We start from the raw sequence: 17,573 nt of genomic DNA on the forward strand, positions 1-17,573 counted from the left end.
TAGTCATCTTTTAGAGGCATATATTAAGTGCATTTGTCCTGCAACACAGTCCTTGTACAGTGGCAAAACAACACAGTGAAAACACAACGCGAAGAGGAACATTACACCGATTACAGGACATTATTCAGGGATATAAATTTGCGCACATGTATGGGGGATGAAGATTTTCATTGGTTGTGACATCTGATTGACATTTTTGTCGTTTACTCCCTGAAAAGAAATAGAAATAGAAAGCAAACAGAAAAGTTGCTACTATAAACCATATAATTATAATTGACAAAATATAAACCACTGATAAAATAAAGCTCAAGAGAATGACAAAAGCATCTGAAATATTAATAGGATATGAACTACTTAAGGGCTTCTGTGGACAGCTTTTCTCGTGAAGTTTTTTTTTTTTTTTTTTTTTTTTTTTTTTTTTTTTTAACGAGTTTTCAGAAAAGCACCCGAACACAGCACTGAGCCTCCGACGCGGTCACGTGACCCGGGCGGCCAGGCCAGGCAGCGTCGCTCTAATGCCGGAGGAGGAGGTGCTCATCCCGTCTCTCTGTGTTTGTGCCTGGAAGAAATGGACTCTGGCAATGCATGAATTTGATCATTCAGAGATCCGATCAGTTGAGTCTGTGAATGGCGCCAAAACAGGACCCTAAACCAAAATTTCAAGAAGGTTGGTGCATTCAAAAACTACGACAGAGGACCCGTTGTCTGGCAGGAAGGGGGCGGGTTTGTTTATTGTTGCCTCTCCCGGCGGGGCTCGACAATAGTGGCCTCGGCCTTTGTTTACAGTGCACTGCCAGAAAGCTGTTATTATTACCTTATGGAAAAATATTCTCCACTATACCAAGCACTGACATACGTATCCACTCAAAAGAAATACAACGTTAAAGGTTTTAAAGGGCAACAGCGTCGAAGAATGTAACCGAGCGACCGTTAGCTAGTCTGCTATGCTAAGTCTCGGCTAAAAGTGTGGTTACAGTGGCACTGGGACACACACTCACACACAAATCCAGAAGTACAGCTTAGGGTTAGTGAAACAGAAACCTAGTCAGTCCAAAACGTGGGAAGTTTTACACCCAAATTGAGTTGAAAACTCAAACCTGAACGGGACTCTCATCAGTGCGGCTCGGACGATTTTTTTTTAAATCTCCTGATTCAATAACATCACAATACTTGGGTGCCGATTCTACATATATTGCGATTCTTCAGAACTGCAATTACATATTACGTTTTATTGTGTGTGTGTTTAAACATCATATAGTTTGTGGATGTAGAGTTTCATGAGGCTCTGATACTCCTCAAGGTCACAATAGGTTTATATATTTAAGTCAAGTTTTTAATAAACTGGTCCCACTACAATGAAGTGGCTATCCAGCTTTCCAGTCAAACCCGATTTAAGTCACTCCAAGACTGTTCAGGTTACAGTATGCAGAAATACACCATTATAGGATAGGCCAAAAAAAAAAAAAAAAAACTGCATGGGATTAGCATAAGGCTGGCATGTCTGCAAAGGGGAGACATGTGGGTGCCCATAGAGTCAGTTTTCATTCAGATATCCTGAGGTCAAAGGTCATGAGATCCCTTTGAAAATGGCTACGCCAGATTTTCTCGTGCCAAAATTTAGCCTAAATTTGGACTGATATTATTTACCTTGCCGTACCGCCAGATTTACCTTAGGTTGTCTTGTTTCATATGACAGCAGTAGCTTTCCTTTAAATCAATTGTATCATAAAAAATTGTGACGTTTAAGTGAATTGATTTGTATTTCCCACTCTGAGTCATTAGTTCAGTTGCAAATCACCTTTTAAGATGGGTTTAAATCTGAGCTGTCCAGGACAACTCACACTGTCTTTTAAACTTCATTCAGCAGGTGCGGATAAATCCCAGCTCAGCAGCCTCTCAACCACAGAGGTGCAACTCAGGTTAACATGAATAGGAGGCGATGTCCTTTAAAACTTAACTAATGTTAGAACTCTGTTTCATTATATAAATTCAGTAAGCCCTAGTGTTACATACATATGGTGCATTGCTGTTATGGTGAGAAAACCCATCCCTCTCATACATGACACAGAAGGCAGTTTTGTGTCAAAACGTTTACTGAGACACCTTTTCCACCTGGTGTTAGAACACATCCATCTGTTCAAACCTGGCATTAGAATGCATCCCCACCATAGAAAGTGAATGGAAATTGAAATTCTATTAAATTTCTATGGTCTCCATATGCCTCTCGCCTGCCCACTTGTGATGGGATCTCACTTTCCCACTTTATATGCAGATAAACACATATCGTTTTCATTTCCATCATTTCCAAATGCTTAGGTTTCTTTTTTCTTTTCTTTTTTTTTTGAGTTGAGCCAGAGCTGGTGTTTTATTGCCATATTCACAGTAAAACAGACGATTACACCATACAGTGAAATCCTTACTTTGCTAGTCCTCCTTTCATACAAAATTAATAAAAATAAAAGTAAAAATAAAGTGGCATTTAGCAGGCAACAAGAATTTAACAAAAAAGAGACATTCTTGCTCACCCTAGCCTCATTTTAATGCGTTGTCAGTTACTTGAGACACATTTCACATCTCAGAGTTATTACAGGCTTGATCTTAGGGGTCAGGCTCAGATTATTTAATTATTCTAACGGGTTTTAGAGGGTCGGGTTTCCCCTTAGGTGGATAAATCAACCTGAACCTGATGTTGAACTTGATTATTTGAATGTGCTGGTGGGTTGGGACTCTTCCACTGTTGTGGCTCTGATGTGTGTCAGAATTTACAGATGAGGTTAGGACAAAAATGAAACCCATTAATGGTGAAACAAGCATCAGGTAGACAGTTTGAGTTTTTATTCATTAAGCAACTGCTTTATAGCTGACATGCACTTCAGTTTGCATTTGATCCATCAGCTGACAGTTAAGCTGCGCTTGGCAGAATCAGGCAGGGATTTTTTTCTTCTGGAAAAGTGCGGGTTTGGCTGGTGTCGGTGGGGTTGGGCTGGATTAGAGCTTAAGACGGGATGTCAGGTGAGTAGGTGGTCCTTCAGTGCATCCTGGGATATGTGTGTTTACACTTGAAATGTGGGCAAATCGGATCCCAAGATGGATTGAGGACACTTTGCTGCTGTTTACAGCTGTACTTAGCTGTCCACTTGTGATCAGATCGCGCAGGTCGGATGTTAATGCCAGGTGGAAACTGGGCTTTTCAAACAACACTGGCCTATATCATCAAATTGCACTGAGATGACATTAAAAATAGTTTTAAAAAGATCTACAGAATGACATTTGAGTTCAACAGACTGCAGGGTTGTTGACATAATGACATTACCTCAGATTTGTTTCACAAACAAATAAACCTCATATAGTTTTACTGGTAGAAGAATAAAAAATCCAGCCCAATTAAGTGTTGGCGCAGAGATGGGCCAAGTGGTACCTGATTTTTCCGGAGATGCTGATGGAATTTGGCCCTGATTTGACAATCTTGACTTTTCCAGTCTCTAGTTTAGTCTAGTCTCGCAGAGCCAGACCTGTCAAGTTAGCACTGTGCCAGCAAGGACTTTCTATGCATAAGATACCTCAGTACAGGCTGCACCAATGGTATAAAATGGTACATACTTCCAGTCTCCTAAGTGGACGCAGTCATGTATCCCATCAATCCCCCCGCCTTGTTTTCCAGAGTTGTCAGAGACAGTTGATGTTGTGAACGTGGTGTGAATGTTGTGCTTCCTATTGCTGCACAAAGCTTGTGCATTTTTGATGGACTGATATATGACTGTTGCTTGTCCATGTCAAAACAATACAACACTCAATACAGTACAAATTTAATGTTTATTTTGCCGCTTGTTTTTATCCGATAGCTTAATATCTGATATGAACCCAGTACAAGGTAAAGTTCAACAGTAATAATGTTCTCTTCTTCCCCTCCAAAAAGAGTTAGCCTACAAAAAATACAATCGCATTATTAGGCAAAGAAACCAAGTTATATTTGACAACAATTCATGATTTCACACAAAAGTCACTTTAAATTTATGTTTGAAGCTTGTGTGAAGTGGAACAGATCGGTATATTTGTATACTAGCTCAGAAGTGGTGGTGGTTATTGTTTTTGTTTGACGTAGCGATGGGGATTTTGAAAATGGAATATGCAGATAATAGAAGGGGACGAGATGGCTGCCCAATAGATAGTTGCCCAATAGCAGGCTTACACCCACAGTCTACATCTGGTGAGCCAGACTAGGTTCAGCCTAAACCCAGTAATGTCTCTTGTAGAAATCATGTAAATGCCACTAGAGGTCACTGCGTATGAGGTCTAAAGTAAACCTGTTGCACAGATAATCTGAGGTTTAACTTCAAAAAAAGTTAATCTTCCACCAAATGCCATTTATGTTATATCGATTGCTTGAGTTTAAGTCAAACGCAACTCTGATTAAATGCATTTGAAAACTCTCACTTAAGCCCAGGGATTAACTTTGTTTCTGTAGAACAGTCTTAGGGCTCACTACCATGCACAAAAAAGCCTAGAAGACAAAATGAACTACACAAGGGTCTCTGTGAACAATTTGTGGGTTAGCAATGAGTTCTAGACAAAATGCATTAATTCCCCGCAAAGTCAAAATTTTGGGGCCTGGTGACAGCCCGGTCATCTGAGAAAAAAGTTGCTCTTCTGTTTTCCCTTAAATATTGCACTAACCTCACGGTCATCGAATCTGGGCTTTCAACCACAACTTGGACTTCTGTCCCATAGTAAATGCAGATATCACATTTGTTGCTACTGAAACACAAAGCAGTCTTTGTGAATGAAGCTCCTGCCGTGATAGGACGCTAATTGCTTAATCGTATGATATAGTTCTGTATGGAACGCAACTGCACTCTTTCTCAACTAATTTATACCAGTTTTTCCCTTTAATTTGTCACACTTTTGAATGTTAGCACTTTATATATTTTTAACGTTGACATTTCTGAAAATTAAAAGTTCATATAGTGTAGAAAAAAATGTTTCCCATATTTGTCCATGTAATGCTTAGGTTTATTTTTTACCTATTTCATTTTGTTAACAGTGAAATAATAAATTGGATTTAAAATAAATAAATAAATTTTAAAAAAAATATGGATACAGGTAAGACAAATGTTCATTTACTACTGAGGGTAAGGGTATGTCAGTGGGATTTGCAGCATTACACAGAGCATTGTCATATGCCATCATTTGAATTAGCTGTGTTGGACAGGGGTTTGGCAGTGGACATGAAGACCTGCAGAGCTCCAGGAATGCCCCACTCATCCTAACTCTGGCCTTACCACACCAAACTGTGGGTGTTCCCAGAGGTGGGCGTGTTATACAAACTGTTGTATAATGACCAATAAACATCCTTGTATCCTTGTATCCTTGTGAGGAGGAGCTATTCAGTCGGAGATGGGCATGGTCGCCTCCATTTTGGCGGGCTGTGTTGAGTGGACCATTCACAGTCCATCTGGTTTAGCTGTGGTTTAGCTGAAGCTGCGCGTGTTTTGGCACAGCAGTCACAGTGAAGTTAGCAAGAAGCTGCAGGATAAATCCCTGAACATGCCAGTTTAGCTGAACCAATTCTAAACCGCAGCTAAGCTAGTCAAATGCTAAGTGACAGAAACAGCTCTCCTGGGTCAACAGTGGCGTCAGTCAGGGCGAGTTTGGCTCCCAGTTCTTATGTTTGCCTTTCTCTCCTTTCAGGTGAAAGAGTCCTGTGTTTTCATGGGCCATTGCTCTATGAGGCAAAGGTGTGGTAGAGTGCATAATTTTATTTAAAATATAAATATATATGCATATATTTGACAACTAAACTAATTGCAGCCAATAAATGATGCATGTCTGTGTGATTTCTGGTTTTACAGTGTGTGAAGATCAACATAAAGGATAAGCAGATAAAGTACTTCATTCATTACAGCGGATGGAACAAAAAGTGAGTCGCTTGATTTGCATGCAGTCCAGCTTTTCTGTTTAAATTTCCTTTTGTGCTTACTATTAACTTCAGGATCCGTGGTGTTAAAATAATAAGTGATAAATGAGGCTGTTTTATTTTCAGTGGGACTAAGATTCAAGGATCGCATTATTTCTCTTTTTCAGCTGGGATGAATGGGTTCCTGAAAGTAGAGTTCTCAAATATGTGGACAGCAACCTTGCGAAACAAAAAGAGCTTCAAAAGGCCAATCAGTAAGTTTTTATTTACATGGAGCAGATATAAATTGAAGGAGAAGGATTCCATAGATTACTACATCAACACTAAAACTAAACATACAGTCTGCCAATAAATCACTTACAAATTACTATAATTACTAATGACTATGCTACTCAAAGAGGGCAGAACCTAAATTGCACTTCCAAGAAACGTTTGAATTAAATGTAGGCCTTACACTGGTATATGCTAAAATATAAGTAAACATGTTTCTCTATATTGATGAAATAGTTGATCTTGGTGCCTGATGTTTTTTTTTTTTCCAGGGATCATTATGTTGAGGGAAAGATGAGAGGGATAGCACCAAGCAAGAAGATTGCTGCTGTGCAGCAGAAAAATGCTGATCTGTAAGTGAAGTTCTTTTTCCATCTTTAATTATGAAATTTAGCGTGAGTTGTTCCTTGATCTGATGTAATTTTCCCCTGACAAATCTACTAAATGTTTGTTGTTGTTTTTTTATGTTCCAGGAAAGTGAAAAAGACAAAACAAAAGAGTAAGTCCAATGTATATGAGCTACATGACAATTTAGAGGCAGATGCAGGTTATGTCCCGCCGATACTGTCTGATGCCAAAATAGAATTTTAATAAACAAAATATGAAACCTCAAATGCAAACATACCATAATCACATGCTGTTTTAGCCATTTTTAGTCATTAGTCTAAAGTCAACAGAGAAGAGTGGCTGCTTGAATGATGTGTACATCTGTTGACAGTGTTAGATTATGTTTTTATTTGCCATATTGGGTTCTGAGGTATTTATAGTCTAGTCTAGTGATCATACTGCCGGTGGCACATTGTTTCATGTTTTTCCAATGTGTGTGTAAAAGGTTAAACCAGCAGTTTAAATTTGATCATGTTTTCATCTATGTCATGATGTATTAATTTACTGCCCTATTTGTATATGCTCTTACTTCACAGTATTACAGTATTTTCAGATGAAAGGCGTTTTTATGATGCAAATCAGTTGTAACTATGTATCTATGCTGTTTTAGAGTCAGTGTAGCTGCAGCTGAATTCACATAGAAATAATAACCCAAAATCTATTAAGAGTTTTACAGTTGCCATGATCTGTCAACAGTCATTGTACATTTTGCTAAAATACTGTAAACTGCTATTGTATTTATACCTTATTTCAATCTGGACTGCTGAAATAGGCAGAATACACAAAAGAACTGTTGTTTACTCGCTCATCGATAGCTATAAATAGCCTCAAATTGAAGCTGTCTACAACCAAGGTGTAATATGATTGCTGAGTAAAACCCACAGTGTTGATGTGCCGCTGTGCGATAGACTTGATCAGCAAATGTAAAACCCAGCAAAAACTGTCTGTCTGTCTAAGTGTATAATTAGTGTCTTGTTTAGCCCCAGGGGCTGGCGAAGGCACTAGCAGCGGAGAAATGCCCCAGGGACCACGGAAGAAGAGGGCACGGGTTGATCCCACTGTGGAAAGTGTATGTATCACCCTGTTTCAGATATTGACCAACCATGCACATACACTTACCCCATTATCTGTCTGAGCTCATGTATTATTCTGACATTTTCTTCATGCAAAATAATCCTCACCTCTCAGTGACAATAATGGTGTTGAATGTGTTGGCGGCCTGATGAAAGGTTTTAAAATCACACAACCAATTACTGCTGCAGTGTTTTGCTTTAGATATAGCAGGACTTAGGAAGCTTCCATCCTGAGCTGTGCACAAGGTCAGAAATTAATAGAGGATTCAGGCAAAAATACTACAGAAAGCTCAGAAAACAAACTTTAGGTGGTAAGAAAACAGACACTACTTAGGAGATGCTTTTTTGCATTGCACACTTCACATTTTATCCATCAAGATGGATTGCTTTGGGGCAGAGAGAGGAGATAATGGTTTGCTCCTCTTCTACAAAGCCTGCTTTGAATTTCTAGCAATGGGAAGGAAATTTGGGATGTGTGTGATCTATATAACAAATCTTAGCAGTATAAATCAACACTCTGCTGTGCAAATGTGTTATTTCATAGGATGAAGACCAAACTCTGGAGCACATACATAGACTATTAAAGGCTGAAAGCAGAATCAAAATACAGTGTTGGCGGCCTTTGTCTCTTATTGACTCTTATTAGTAAGACACAGCCAGGCTTGAAACATGAGTCACTGTGTATGCACAATAAATCTGTCACGCTTATCTGTGGGCTCATCCCTCTCCTTATTTTCTGTCTTTTGCTGTCCATAAATGTTCATATGAGCTGATGCGTGATGATGTCTATTATTTTGAAGTTCAATAAATTTGTCATCAAAAAGACCAAAACACTGTTAAAAATCTGAGCAAGGGGGCATAAAACACATTTTTAATAAAACGTTATCTCTTTGCTTTTTTGTTATTTCTTCTCAACCTGGGTGTGTATGTGTGTGTCCGTGTGCAGGAGGAGACTTTCACCAACCGTGTGGAGGTGAAAGTGAAGATTCCCGAGGAGCTGAAACCCTGGCTGGTGGATGACTGGGACCTCATCACTCGACAGAAACAGGTGAGCACGGACATGCACACACAGAGACCACATCACAGTCAAATGTTTTTCTTCTACTTGTGCTTTACTTTGGGTACCACTGACAGTCGGAAAAGTGACCCCCAAGGCCCTCATGATTTCATTTCAATCAATTTGATACTTCTCTGTATTGATTTCTAATGAAAATCCATTGCAATGAGGAGTAGGGTGACAAGTTACATGTCAAAAGCTACAAGTGTGTGAAACAAACTAAGTAGGTTGCATTAGATGCAGGATGTCGTGCTGATGCTGATTATTAACAGTTCATTTGAAAATGGTGTATTTATAGACAATCTCTGCATGGAATTACTTTCAAAGTGAGTCCCAAGATGATGTTTTCTAATTTTGTAAATGACTGCATGACAAAATAAAAAAAAAAAATTGGATAAGAGGAGTAATTTGCTCTTGCCTACACAGTTGTTTCATCTGCCAGCCAAGAAGAACATAGAGACCGTCTTAGAGGACTATGCAAACTATAAAAAATCAAAAGGAAACTCGGACAACAAGTAAGAAAAACACCCTACTTACTTTAGAGGAAGTCTTACAGTAAAGTAGAGAGACTGCTAGAATGATGTCAGTCATCACCCTTAAAATCCCACTTTGTGCTCCATCATTGATTTTATATCCATTGTATCTCTAAGAAATTGCATGCAGCTTACACACCATCATCTTTTACAGTTTACCCAGCATGTTAAAGCACTTCTCTCTCAGCCTTCATTGTACATGTTGTGAAGTCTTAAAAGCTGTCACATGAACATTTACCATCACTATCTCCACTATAAAGATAAAAACTGCCGCTTCTTTATAGAGAGCACTGTAATTTTCCCTCTTCCCTCCACTCAGGGAGTATGCAGTGAATGAAGTGGTAGCAGGGATTAGGGAGTACTTCAACGTCATGCTGGGCACTCAGCTTCTGTACAAGTTTGAAAGGCCTCAGTATGCTGAGATTCTGGCTGACCACCCAGACACGCCAATGTCCCAGGTCTATGGGGCGCCACACCTGCTGCGCCTTTTTGGTAAGGAACTCGGGCACATAGCCATACACACACCAGCCTTGGCCGAGAGCCACAGGCAGTCAACACACATACAGTTCACATATTAAACCAAGCACCAAGGAGTCATCAGCACAAACTGAGTGAGCAGATAGTTTTTAATTATTGTGCAGGAACTGAAGTACACCTTCTTTTTAGCTTTTGAAAAATATTTGATTCTTGAAACACATTTTTTTTTTATCCAGCTTTATGTTACGGTGTTGCATGAATCTGTGTGAAACTTGTAAGAAATGTGCTCCTTACAAAGTTCAATGCTGGAAAGGCTAATTATTGCCCTGTGTGAAAAGAAAATTCCCTTGCTACCAACCCCTCACTTAAATAATCACTTTGCTTCCTTTGTTATGTGACATGTCTGATAAAGGCCAGTATCTAGCATCTTGAGGTCAAATAGCTTGAATACTTCAAGCCTGTGTTCACATTCTCATGCTTGTCTCATTGTGGGAGACTGTTTAAGGAGTTTATGCTTTTTTGTCTATCTGCTGTATATCGTGGCAGCGGACTATATAAGCACCACACCAGATACAGTGAATTAGTCCTAGACCAAGATTTCAAAGTAGCAATAGCAGACATTTTGTTTTGTAACTATAGCGTATAAATTACAATATTAAAATAATAATTTGATGATACATTCATATTGTAAGCAATGTAAAGAATACATGTGTATAGTTTTTCTTTTTTGCTAACTTTGAAATTATAATTTGATTTAAAGTTAGAAGTTAATTAGAAGTTATGAATATAGCCAATTAAACCAGAGTAAAATAAAAGACAGGTTCATCATCATGCATTGTGCTCCCAGGTGGCATCAGCTTAAAAGAAGTAGATTTTTTTATTCAGTGAAGAATCCTAGTTTTGTCTTCTGCCCTGTTCTTCAACATTTGTTGTCCTTGTAACAGTGCGTATTGGAGCAATGCTGGCCTACACTCCCTTAGATGAAAAGAGTTTGGCTCTACTGCTCAATTACCTCCAGGATTTCCTCAAGTAAGATTCACCACCACACGATAGACTCAGTGTTATGTTTTGATTAATTCTCTGTGCCATTTTTGTAAGTATAATCATTCATATTCCATTCTAGATACACTTATTGTCACTAATTTAGCCATGAACCTGATTTTCTGCTCTTGAAAAGAGCTTCTGTTCTAATTGATTGTCCTCTCAACTACATTTGGTGACAGATGAGGTGTAACATTGTGCGGTTCTGGGCTAGGGCTGGGTGATTATGGCAGAAATCAAAATCACGATTAATTGAACATTTTACCATATAACGATTAATGAACGATTATTACCTATTATTATAGCTTGAATCTTTTGCAAACAAACCAGCAATGTCAAACTAGAAAAAGCTGCATCTCTTCTAAACAAATATTATTTCAAGTAATATTATTGTTATATTATTATTAGGAGTAGTATATATATGCACTAATAATAATATAGTGTGCCTGCATAGTAAGCAGGCTATATTAATTTCTCAGAATTTTGCTCCCCAATGATGATTATTATTATTGTTATTATTATTATTATTAGTAGTAGTAGTAGTAGTAGTAGTAGAAGTACAATAATTAATCATCAGTATCTAGGCTATATATTATTATCATATTATTCTTATTCTTATTCACTACCCAGAATCATGGAGCGATGGACGTATGACGTCATGACTAGGGTTGGGACCCGTTTGGATTTTAACGATTCTGATTCCTTAACGATTCCCTCTTAACGATTCCGGTTCCTACCGGTTCCGATAACGGTTCCAAATATATACATTTTTGTATTTTTTTATGACACCATTATACTTAAAATAAACAAGTAATAAACATCAAGCAGCTGCCAGTTTGAACGGATCGACTTGACTGTTGCTCCTGGTCTTACTCTTATCTGAACTTTCTGTAGAAAAATGTAACATTATATTAATGAACAATTAATTTAGAGCCAATTTAACAGCAGTTGAGTAAGTTGTAACTAAGTACAGACAGATTTATGTTTGCTGATTTATGGCTCTAGTTAACTTTATTCATATATGAGACAAACGTCACATCATTAGCGTTCTAATAACAAAATAAACAGCAGATTTACAACAACCCTAATAAAAAAATAGACATTTCAAGATCCGTAGTGGCGGGTAGTAGTATATTTTCCTAATGCAGGGATGCAAACAGGAAGACCTCAAAAAAGAGAGAAGTTTCCGAACCTCCAGGGGGCGGGGGGAGGGGGGTAGTGTTAGTGTATGTTTATGAGTTGTAGAACATAATGAATTCTCTTAAAGGAGTAGATGTTTACCAGTAAGCTTGACTCCAATAATTTAACAATATGTTAAATTCTTATTTGTTTTAAAAATGTAAATTACTTATCAAACAGACCTAACAATTTAACTACCAATGAATGAGCAGGAGTATGCCTGTGATAACATAGATTGAATATGAAAAATAAGCCGAAGTGATACCGCCTCTCTGAATAGACAAGTTAAGCCAGTATGCTGCTGTTAGTCAGTGAAAATATTTCGGAGTGGCAAATCTTCACTTTGTTAGACAATCCATGTCAGTGCGCCGCTGTAGCCTGGAAATTTTCTTTGCCTTTTGGACTCGTACGGTGCCGGTGCAGTTGTTTTTCTAATTCCGCGATTCCGTGTTCGCGGAAATTATAGGGCCCTAGTTAAGTTCTGACTTCGACATTGTTTGGTTACACTGCGGGGCTGCACTCATCCCTCTGCCTCGCTTGATAATGACGGTCCGACATTCTTCATAGCAGTGCAGTGGGGGCATAGCCACCCCGGGCCCGCAGTCTTGTAGGTGACGTGACATCACCACAGTCGCTTCAGTGCACACAACTGAGCAAAATGAATGCAGATGAGAAATTCCAGGAATCGTTATGGGAACCGGTTTTGCGAAAATGATGGATCCAGCTCCATTTCTTCAATTTTGGTTCCCAACCCTAGTCATGACGCTAGTTAGCTTCTGTTGTTCTTAGCAGCCAAGCTGTGTGCTGGTTGTGGGCTAAACGATGTGGTGAGGCTCTTTTGGCATCTCTCTTTTTAATCCGTGCTGCTTAAACTGCTGGAAGTTCACAGTGTACAGCCTGAGTGAGGGGGAACGGACCGTGTTTACGATGACTACAGGAACATTTTGTGATGTGACGTGTTGTGGTGTTGTAACCGGAACAACCGACATGGGCAAGAATATGTCGGTTAAGGGCCCTAAATGTCGGTTTCGGTTATTTTTCGATTAATTTCCCAGCCCTAGGTTCTGGGTAGTAAAGTTTCTTGTTATTCATAAATATGCTCATAAATGTTTGATTCTATTAATTTGATTTTATTAATATCATGAAACTTGCATGTCCAACCTTGTTTAAGTCAGCTATTTTGGAAACATTTAAAGGTATTCTATGTACGACTTATCTAGAGTAGCACCCACTGCAAAGACGCATGGTACAAAGATAATAAATATAATAAATCCCACCACCTTTTCCAAACAGCACTGCATAAACTTGACATACACTCTTCCTCACTGAGCTGGACCTGTCATTCTAGAAGAGACTGCTCATTTGCAAAAGATCAGATCAGTTCAAGTGGTTGTGTATATATGTTGGTGTTTCAGGCCCTCAGCCATGACAGATAATTCACACCAGTTCATTATACAGCACTCAGAACCCTGTTTTCAACATGCCACAGATCACTCAGTCACCTGGTGTTTTCCTTTAATTATCTGTTACCCCTCTGTAAATGTGCTGCGCAGTTAATATCTGGACTCAAGCATGGGTTACACTCTAGGAATTATGAACTACATATTATACTACAACTATAATTAGAGACTGGTTTGTGTGTGCATTTATGTGTCCCACCGCCCACCTCCCACCCGTCCTAAAGTTTACTTGTAGGGTTTTTTTGTTGGAATACCCCCTGGAGTGTCTATGTTGCTTCCAGGCGGTTCTTCATCAGGGTTTGGTCGTGGGTTAACATTAAATGTACTAAAAAAAGTAAACAATTTTGTGTCTCATCTTCTCCGCATGTGCAACTAATGTTAGCCTACTTTTAAGGGGGTGGGCAGGAATGACAGCAGAAAGGATCAGTGGGAGGCCTGGGCTGAAAAGCAGAGACTAAAGGTAGACACACTGAAAGGGCGCTGTTCTTTGCTTGCCATAATTTTGCATCACCAAACATCAAAACGCACCTTGCTGAACAGTGTATTAGCAAAGCTTTTGCCATAAAACTAAATGATCATCAGAGATGTAACAATTTTGATATAACATTGAGAAAATCAGCCTATGAAGCAATAGCGTATTGAAGTGATTATTTGAAGAGCAAGAACAGGTGTTTTTGTCCGCAGTCGCAGTGCGCGAGAGACAGAGGAAGGAGAGGGAGGAACTGTGGCTCAAACAAATAGCTAAATGAAGGAAATGGCCATTACAGTGAGTGAAGGGGCGAAGCTGCAAATTGCTCCTCCTTCCTTTAAGCAGCACATTGCTGTCCCAGATAACTATAATGACGCAGATTTTTGTGTTGTCAGAACAGCAGGAGCATACCTTTTGTGCCATGCTCGTGTACCTTATCCTGTGTCAGGCAGCACAACAAATACAGCAACACATAAAAAGAGGCTGAAAGAGACTTTTCCAGGCGTGTTTCAGAATAGATACCCTGTTCATGTTGCATAGTTGATTAAACCTGACATTTTTGTTACCCCATGACCTTCCCTCTAGTGTGAACAGCAGGCAATTTTTTAAATTTCTACACTAATGTCTCCAAAAACTAATTTAGCATTGCCATAAGACTTTGTTGCTGGAGGAAATTAAAAGATTAGAAGTGCCTTCCCCTACGATATCTTTTGACCTACTGTCAAAATATATGGTTTGATTAAAGTGAAAACCTAACATAGACTACGTTTAAGTTTAGCACCCTAGCTTTGTAGTGGATTGCTTGGTGTGAATCCAGCCCAGGAGTGAACAGATAATGATTTTCCTGTAGGGGACCCTTACTTATCTTGCTGCCTGTGGTGTTTATCTGGGTCAACCTTATTTAACTTCCAATTAGACTTCTGTCGGGGCTGCAATCTGATAGAATGGATGGGCATGTAATGATTTTCCATCGTTCTGAAACGTGTCATGCACGAATGCACATCCTCCCTGGAGTCAGTCTCTACTATCTCAGTGAAATTTTTTGTCAATTTTCCATTTTGGATAATTGTATATTGAGCCATACACAGCTGCTATTGAGTTACAAATGATCCTTTATTGTCAAACACCTAAACCTTTCTGCAATAACTGTTCACTGACAACCGTTGCAGGTATCTGGTGAAGAATTCGTCCACCCTCTTCAGTGCCAGTGACTACGAGGTTGCTCCCCCAGAGTACCACCGTAAGGCTGTGTGAGAGCTCTCAGCACAGAGCATTTCCCCAGAGGCATGCCATGCCTTCTCTCAGACCACATGTAATATTGCCATTATTACCCTTGGAGTGGAGAACTGGATGAAAACTTTTCACTTGAACTCATCTGCTTCCTCCATAAAGGTCTCAGGAGCTTGTCACAGTTCTAAGTAAGGATTTGAAGTAATTTTTTTTTGTAGCTCTGTCCTTTTTCTCTTTCTCTTTCCCTTTTCCCTGTCTCTCTTCCTGGCATTGAAAAGAGAAAAAAGGGATAATATGTTTCCATGTCAAGAAATTACTAGTTCCACAAACAACTGTGGTGTTTTTTTGTGCATTCCATCTGATGGATGTGTGTTCCTTGACTGTCACATGTGTGTATTTTTAAGTGTTTCCTCCTGACATATGAGGTGCACGTGTATGCACCTCATATGACACCTCATTTCGCACGTTTTTGTACCTGGATCCTGTGTATTATTGGTTATCAGTTTGTAATAAACATGTTTCTACACATTCTCTTCATGGTTTAATGTCTTTCATAGACATACAGGCGTGTCTCTGTTTACTTATTTGGTGGATAAACAACCAGTCACCTTTAAAGAAGCCTTTTGCCTGAAAAATATTACAGAAAAACACCTGCAGAATCAAACAGTTGCATCAAAGTGTAGGATGTGTTTTGTGTTCAGCTATAGATACATGCTAGTGCAAAGCTATGTATATGTACTTACATTCCAGAGGCAAAGCATTTCTCCAGATTATAAACAAAAACGACACAAACAAACAAACAAACCGAAACATTACCTGTTGCAGCTTTTAACACAGCAGCCACTTTATGTGCGAACCCTGTTGAAACCTCTGGACTGAACAAAGTCTTAAGATGAGGCAAGCCTCCTCAGTTCAGTTTTCCCCTCTCAGACATGGCCAATAGTGCTGGCAGTGAGGACTCCATGGTAACACTGTTGCTATGGAGTCTTAGAGGGACAAAGAGACACATGTCAGTGCAGGCAGCACTCAGTGAAATATGCCCTCAGCGTCTAGCATGTGATGCTGACTGGAACACGGTTTGAGTATAAGCGTAATGGAAAACCAACTTGAGCAGGTCATTGCTGGAAAAGCTTGTGCTCTCAGCCAATTGATCCTGGGTAAATTAAATTTAAGGGCAAAATATGGAGTTTGAAAAGGGAGGGCACACCGCTGTGTTTGCTAATGTAAAGGATGCATTTGAGGAAGGACAAAACCTGTAGTTGATAGTTTGAGCTCTGAATGCCAAGGCTGATAACCCTCGACATTAATGCAACACTGGAACCTAATTTGTTGATATTGCATGCCAGTAAAAGATAAAAAGTGAATGGGATATGCCCTTATAGTTTGGCTTATGATGGAGTGAAAGAGTTATTCTAAACTCCAGGCACGTATAAGTTACTTAATTGGCATTCATCTTTTTACTGTGTCAAAAAATTGTGCCACCTCCCCTTTGAAATGTCATTGTCTGCCTTTAACTAAAAATAAAGTAAGAACTCCTTTTTTTGACAGTTCCATGGTATTTCACCACATAGTGGAAGAACTAAAAAACAAACGGAAATGGTAACAATGAAGCAGTTCAAAATGTCGACTTTTGATGTTTTAACACCAATGGAGAGCACACTGCAATTACTTTGTTCTGCCGTGGTGAAAAATCACTGAAATCGGCCTGCTCCTGTAGTGACTTTAAGTGTTTCCACTCAAATTGGTGAGGTTAGTGATTTTATCTTAATTTACGGGCTGTCATCCTATTGTGTATTGATATTACTAGTCATACAAGTCACAGTTTTAATGAGATGTGTATGGAATGATCAGAGAAATGGAACTGATTGACATAGGATTCAATACCATCAATTCATAAATCATATCATAAATTGTATAATTATGTCTGTAGAAACAGAAATGAATCCAGTTCACTAGAATCAGATCCATTACTCTGATTTTTTTTTTTTTTTTTTCCAAGGGCATGATTCTTCTAAAATTTACCATTTCTGTAGCACTTAAGTGAAGACAAAACTTACTGGCCACATGATTAGGCTTCCCCTCCAATGATTAGTGACCACAAGGGGGCAGCATCCCTCACCCTGACCTTTCTTGGATCTCACACTAGCCAATTAACATCCTGTACCTGTTGCTTCTTTTCTTTCTGATGATTTATAGTTCAGGGATATAATATTTTATTTGGAGCTTCAACTAATTTCATTTTCATGTGTAACACAAAATATAATGCATTGAGGGCACAACAAATAAAAAAAAGCCTCTTGTGGCGATCAGTGGTGGTGGCCATGGTTGCTTGTGTGTGTTGTGCATCCAATGTGTTGAAATATTTGTATTTCTCATCTCTGTTTCCCTGTTGAACAGAAAATGCACCACACATATCAGGCATGGGTGGGTCATTCTGATCTGGGGTTTTCAGACACCCAGGGGTCCTAGAAAGACTTAGACAG

General features: G+C 39.1%; 1 protein-coding gene across 1 annotated transcript; it reads left to right on the forward strand.

The window, feature by feature from the left end:
- The first annotated feature begins 478 nt into the window (after positions 1–478).
- LOC115357046 (mortality factor 4-like protein 1) lies at positions 479–15,621 on the forward strand. Its single transcript, XM_030048383.1, has 12 exons — positions 479–667; positions 5,689–5,735; positions 5,850–5,917; positions 6,082–6,168; positions 6,457–6,537; positions 6,658–6,683; positions 7,552–7,640; positions 8,591–8,692; positions 9,128–9,216; positions 9,554–9,726; positions 10,656–10,740; positions 15,030–15,621. The coding sequence occupies exons 1-12, from the start codon at positions 628–630 to the stop codon at positions 15,112–15,114; spliced, it is 972 nt and encodes a 323-aa protein (XP_029904243.1). The 5' UTR covers positions 479–627; the 3' UTR covers positions 15,115–15,621.
- Positions 15,622–17,573: the final 1,952 nt, after the last annotated feature.

The sequence above is a fragment of the Myripristis murdjan genome, chromosome 3 (genome assembly GCF_902150065.1).
Source record: "Myripristis murdjan chromosome 3, fMyrMur1.1, whole genome shotgun sequence".
NCBI lineage: Eukaryota > Metazoa > Chordata > Actinopteri > Holocentriformes > Holocentridae > Myripristis > Myripristis murdjan.